Genomic DNA, 6,013 nt, shown 5'->3' with positions numbered 1-6,013 from the left:
TGAGGGCTGCACAATCTAGGAGGGGAATGTCACCTTTGGCCATCACTTTACGGCTCCCTGGCTATCAGAACCCTTCTAAAGGACAGTGATGGGGAAGTGGAATCATTGTGCATTTCAGAAAAGAGATACTGGGATCCAAATACCACCCCAGCTACATCAAGGTTTCAAAAAAGAAGAATGGATATATCTGCATCGGGGGAAATAGTGGAAAAGTTCCCTGGGAACACAGAAGGATGAGGCCAGAGAATTTTAGCAAGTGAATGAGTAGGACTGGCCAGTTTACTAATCATCTGTCTTTTCCTACTGCTTCTCATCCTCCTCCACCTTCTCCTCCTCCTCCTTCTCCTCCTCCTGTCTACTGCAGGAGCTCTGGGGCTCTCTCTCCCCAGCCAGCTCCACATGCTGCTGCTCTGTCAGAAGGTGGCATGCCAGCTGCTCCAGGGCTTCCAGGCTCACCCTCTGCAGGCATCCCTCATGCTCCTGCCTCAGTAGCTGCAGCACTGCCTTGGCATCCTGGGGCCCAAAGTGTTTGGCTAGGACCCTGTCCAGCTGAAGCCACAGGGGCTGGGCTTGGTCCTGAGGCTGGAGGGCTTTGTCTGCTGCTGCTTTATCCAAAGGCCGCACGATGACATGGATGGAGGCATTGGGCCCAATGCAGTAGTCCGAGAGGCACTTGTCATCATCCAGGAGCTGGCCACGGAACATCAAGTGCTGCTGCTCCTCAGGCACCTGCAGCTGCTCAGACACCAGCTTCTTCAGCGTGGCCACGCTTTCTTGCCCTGACACCTTCAGGCTACATTTCCGTCCCAAGAGCAGCTTGACTGTGAGGAACATTGGGCCGGAGCAGAATTAGGAGGGATCCATGCTCTAGTTGCTGCCCTGAAGACTAAAGGGCCCTGTAGGAGAAGGTAGCCCTATCACTGGCAGGCCAGTAGCCCTGGAGGCTGAGAGCCTCGCCCAGGTGAGCAACTACTGGCTAATGCGGAGTGATGTCATAATGTTGCAGGAGGGCTCACTTTTAGAGTGGAACTTTAGGGACAGCAGAGGGACACTGTGGGCTCAGAGCCTTATTCCTCCATGAGAGTAGAAAGGGGGGAAGAAGAGGAAAAAGGAGTGGAAAGGGAAAAAATGGTAGACCTAGGAGAATGGAGACTGGGGACAGAAAGGGAGAACTGGAAAGGACAGAATGGCCCAAGGAACGTGTCTGCTGATTTATTCAACATGTATGTATTAGGTCCCTTCTCTGCCAGGACCTGCTCCCAAAGAGACAATAATACCAAAACAGATACCTTCTGCCTTCATGAAGCCATCAGACCAGAGAGCTGGCTTGCCTTGATCAAGTGTCTTCTTCCTGTCAAGCACATAATGAGCTCTCTTGGAGGGGTTTTTCAGAAGCAAACTTTGGGACAGGAATATGAGCACAGGTGTCTAGTTGGAAGGTGACCTCAGAAGGTACCAGTGGGACAGTGAGGAAGGGAGATGATGAAGGGAGGGAACCAAAACCTGCATCATCAGCAGGCTGCCACAAATAAACCCAAGCTATACCACCTAAGAACCAGGAAGCTGAATCATGATGCTTTGACTCCTAACTTTGGTTAATAGAGTACCATCTCCTTGGCCCTCCAGGTCCACAGGGGTGCAGGGCATGCTCTACAAACCAGAGAAAATATGTGGGCAAAGATTTACAGATGTCTGCAGTAAGAAGTCATCAGAACTTCAGGAACATGATCATTGCAGGAACAGGGCAGGGCCATCAACTATGTCTCTTTTACATCCATTGCCTTATTTAATCTTTACAACCTACAAGGCAGATACCTTCCTAATACTCACTGGCCAGAGGAGAAAGTAGAGGGCACAGCAAGCAGCATGCAGCTGTGTCTTTACTGTTACCTGTCTTGCCAGCATCTGCTCAATTCATGTGCTATACACTGAGAAGATACCCAGGGTTCAAGGTAAATAACGAAAAGGACATGGACTCAGGGCTCTTCTGAGTTAGCACCTGTTGCTCTTGGCAGTTTTCAATGCAACCCATTGTTGAAGGCATCCTGAGTCAGTCCCTTTATATGCATTTTCATGGGTAAGACCTTGAGTAAGACATTATCTCAGTTTAGAAGAGAGCAAACTTGGAGCAGGCCTGGCTGCCCTGTCCAGCGCAGCTCTTGAAATTCCTAGGGGGAGAATAGTGGAGGATGAAGAAATGAAGACAAAAGTCAGAACACAGAAAGCTGAGGTCAAGTGGAGCCCTCTCTCATGATGGGAGAAAAGGAACTGCCCAAGGACTGCAGCGAGTGGTTGATGTCAATTTCAACCCCTCTGCCTAACAACCTGTTTGCCTGGCTTGCCTATAGTTCTTGGAGTTCGAACATCTTGTTTATGTGGCTCATCTTGGGCACTCCATGCTCTAAGTGCTCAGGGCTCGTCTTGCTTTAGCCCCACACATGTGGTTGATCTCCAGCCTCAGCCACTCCCCAGAGCTGACCAACATCCCACAGTGGGTGGGCTGATTCTGTCAGGAACTCCCGGCTCTCATGCTTATCTGTTTTGCTTGCCAGTACCCACCCATTTCTTTTACCCATCCCTGACTTCCTTTCCGCCCTTTCCTTCCTCAAAGATGTTGACTGTTGCCAACATCCTTGAGCTTTTCAATCTTGCTCTTCCACAACACTGAGCCTCTGATTCCTGCCCCAAGGTTGCTTCAGAGTTTACCCCTGTCTTTGGGCTCTGGTAACCAAGGTCACCTGAAGAAGATGCCCACAGATGCCATGAACTTAGCCTGCCCTCATGTCTTCTACCACCTTCCCTGCTTTTTCCAGTGCTGGGCAGAAATGATCCCACCTTTCTGTGCAAACCAGTACTCCCCTTGAACACACTTGTTGATGCACCTAGAACATCTGTATCTATGTCTCCCTCCCTGGCTCTCAGAGGGAGAGACTGGGTCTCATCTAGGTTTGTGTCCCCTACCTCCAGCACACTAAGCTTGGCTCACAAATAGCCTTGAAAGCATGCTTGTAAATACAGAAGGTGCACTTTAGATATGCCGAGCCACACAGGAGCCTGCAAGACTCAATACAGCAAGCCGTGAAATGACAGAAGCCTGCCTGCAACCTCTCCCTCACCCTGCTGCTTCCCCTAGAGAGAGATGAAAATCCAAAATTACATAAAAATAAATCAGAAAGTAACTCCAGTCTTTACCAAAGGATCTTCTACAGTATTTCTTTAAATAGCCAGTTCCCTGGGTGCATTGAAATAAGGCCAAATTTGCAAATGTACATACAGTGGGGGAGGGGTGGGCTCCATGATGGCAGGGCATCTGTACAAAGGAAGAGGTGGGATGGATGAGGTTTCTCTGAGGCCATTTGGAGCCCCTGGAGGGGAGGGCCCTGTGGTGGACAAACCAGTCAATAGCCGGGGTTGGGGTCAGCCTGTTGGGGATGCCCAGAATAGAACTAACCAAGGAAAGTATCCTGGAGGGTGAGGTTTGAATCATCTTCTGCAGGAGACAGGAGAAAGATGAGATGGGAAGGAGAGTGACCTATGGGTCACTCTCACAACCTATGGGTCTTCTGAGGAAAGGGACAAAAGCCAGACTTGTGGACATAGAAGAAATCTCTCCAGCTTCTCCTCCCAGAACCATCTACCCAGTTGTGCACTGCCAAAATCACTGGAAGCCCCCAGTGAAGTCTTGTGGGACCTTGACGCCTAGAAGCATAACAGCCATAGCCCAGGCTGCATCTCTCCAAGGCCAGTGACACATGTAGGAAGGTGTCCTGGGATAGGGCATTTAAAGGTCACACCTGCTGGGACACACTTTCCAAATCAAGGTACTTGGCCTAGGAAACCCCCGTATCCACGGACTATGAGGACAGAAACTTCTGAATTAGTAACCTCTAGGAATGCTGAGAGAAATGGCCACTACTGAGCGGCAAAAGCGCCTGCCTGGCAAGCGCAAGGTCGTGAGTTCGGTTCCCGGTACCAGAGAAAAACCAAAAAAAAAAAAAAAAAAGAAATGGCCACCACTCAACCCCTGTGTCTGTGCCCTGGAATTTTGCTGCCCTCCTAAGGGGGATAGTAAGGGCATCTTGCTGGGCTCTCAAAGTATATTTGGAGCCTGAAAATTCCCTAAGTTTTTTTCCATGTAATTGTTTGTCTTAATTATACAATTAATATGAAAAATATATGCAATCCGACAATGATTATCAAAACTGGATTGGGGGATCACCTGGAATGTGTGGGTTTTGTGATTTGGGGGAAAGGTACAAACTCATGCTGGGTAGTAGTGGGCTCAGATCCCTCTTGAAAACAACTGCAAAGTCACCTAGTGTCACCAGAAAACCAGCACAATATCTACCCAGGAAGATGGGTGGAGGTGGGAGAGAGCTTTGGGAAAGATCTGTGAGCGTCCAAGTTCCTACAGCCCTTCACAGTACTCCTGAACAGGCTATTGAACCTTGGTTCACTGAGGGCATGATCTCCATAGGGTACAAGACAAGGGTTTAGCTGCTGACCTAGGGCTTGCCTTGCACTGGGTCTCATTTTGCTCCTCTGTCTAACGGGAGTGTGACCACTGCCCAGCCTCCCTCTCAGGGTTGCTGTGAGGGCCAAAAGCAGGTCGTACCCCTAGGACCTACCAGAGTGTCTGACGTTAAATTTGCAAATGGAAATAGAAACTCTTACTGTCAGCCCTCTGTCAGGGAAGATTCCACTGGGCCTAGAAATATGCCCATAGTATGTCTCCTCATAGGTTCTCTGTCTGCTCAAATAGGCAGGCAAAGCAGTCTTCTGCAGGCGGGCCTTGCCAGAGAGGGGAAGACAGGGGTGGAAAATATTCGCTGATAGCCAAGGGGCACTCTGGGCAGCAGGGAGTTCACAGCAACTCCCTGGGGCTGCACAAAAAGCTCATCATAAAAATAAATTGTGACTTCTGCTCACCTCACTCCCTGGAAGTTATCAAGTTACTGCACTTTGATGATGTCAGGTCAGCCTTGCAGGGGACTTCTAGGGTAAGACAATAACTGGGAGGTAAGAGCAAAATATATAAACAGTGGGGCAGGGGGACAATCAGGGCATAAGAAAAGTGCAGGAAATGCTTAGGCAAGAGAGACCACAGAGGGGAGATAAAGAAAGGAGGGTTAGAGAAAAGGTACAGGCCAGGGGTGTCCCTCTGCCCTCTACTGATACATAAGTCTGGAAAAGTTTCATGGGAAAGCTTGGACAGGGGAAGTGGAATCCATCAGAAGCTCTTCATCACATAGAGTAAAGCTTTCAGTTATTCCTGGCACTCCCTGCTGCTTCCACCACCCCATAAAAACCCCACTGGTGATGTGGCTGCCGCTTGTAAGGCCCCAGACAAACATCAGCAAAATCTTAGACAGCCTGGGGTAACAGCTGTGCCAATTCTGTACCAGCAGAGACCCCTGCCCCTTTGAGGAGGGGTCTCTTGAGGCTGCTTTGTGCTCCACCAGGCCTAGCTCAGAACAAGCAGCTCTTTAGGGGTCCCCTAGCAGGAGGAGGGCAATAGATGTGACGGGGCTGCAGGAGCCCAGGGAACACTGGGTATATAGTCCCACACCAGCTCTTGATGGCTCGGGCACCACAGCATCTGTCCAAGCCTTGGTCCTAGTACCAGACAACCTAAGTCCTACCCTGTGTTACTGTCCTAGAGCCCTGGAGAAGTCAGACATTGGCTGGGGCAGTTGGGAAGTCTGGTTCCTGAACTGAGCAGAACTCATACCTTCCGGAAAACCTCATGGGCCTGAAACCTGCTGTGACCACTAGATGTCACTGGTGACTTCCTTGGCCAGCTCTAGCAGCCAAACAAGTAAGCTTCCGGCTTGGACACATGAGACTGGACCCCAGGTACAGGGCCTCATAGGGACCTAAGTCCCCTCCTCCTGCAGACTTGCATTCATTCCTCTGCGTGGCCTCGCCAGTCACACTGGGGACACAAATGTCAGGGCCCGCCCTGAGCAGGGCACTGTGCCAGGTGCCAAGACAGGAGGAAGACAGTAAGCCT

General features: G+C 50.3%; 1 protein-coding gene across 1 annotated transcript; it reads right to left on the bottom strand.

Annotated features, from left to right (window-relative positions):
• Positions 1 to 247: 247 nt before the first annotated feature.
• On the bottom strand, positions 248 to 973 carry Ubl4b (ubiquitin-like 4B). Its single transcript, XM_005388912.1, has one exon. The coding sequence runs from the start codon at positions 832 to 834 to the stop codon at positions 301 to 303; it is 534 nt and encodes a 177-aa protein (XP_005388969.1). The 5' UTR covers positions 835 to 973; the 3' UTR covers positions 248 to 300.
• Between the last annotated feature and the right edge of the window lie 5,040 nt (positions 974 to 6,013).

Source organism: Chinchilla lanigera, unplaced genomic scaffold (assembly GCF_000276665.1).
Source record: "Chinchilla lanigera isolate Chin_1 unplaced genomic scaffold, ChiLan1.0 scaffold00034, whole genome shotgun sequence".
Taxonomy (NCBI): Eukaryota; Metazoa; Chordata; class Mammalia; order Rodentia; family Chinchillidae; genus Chinchilla; species Chinchilla lanigera.
Note: the sequence above shows the minus strand (reverse complement) of the source record. Positions and strands in the feature narration are given on the sequence as shown.

Excerpts from the sequence above, each read along its gene's own strand:
- Ubl4b (XM_005388912.1), bottom strand. The coding sequence starts at position 834 with ATGTTCCTCACAGTCAAGCTGCTCTTGGGACGGAAATGTAGCCTGAAG.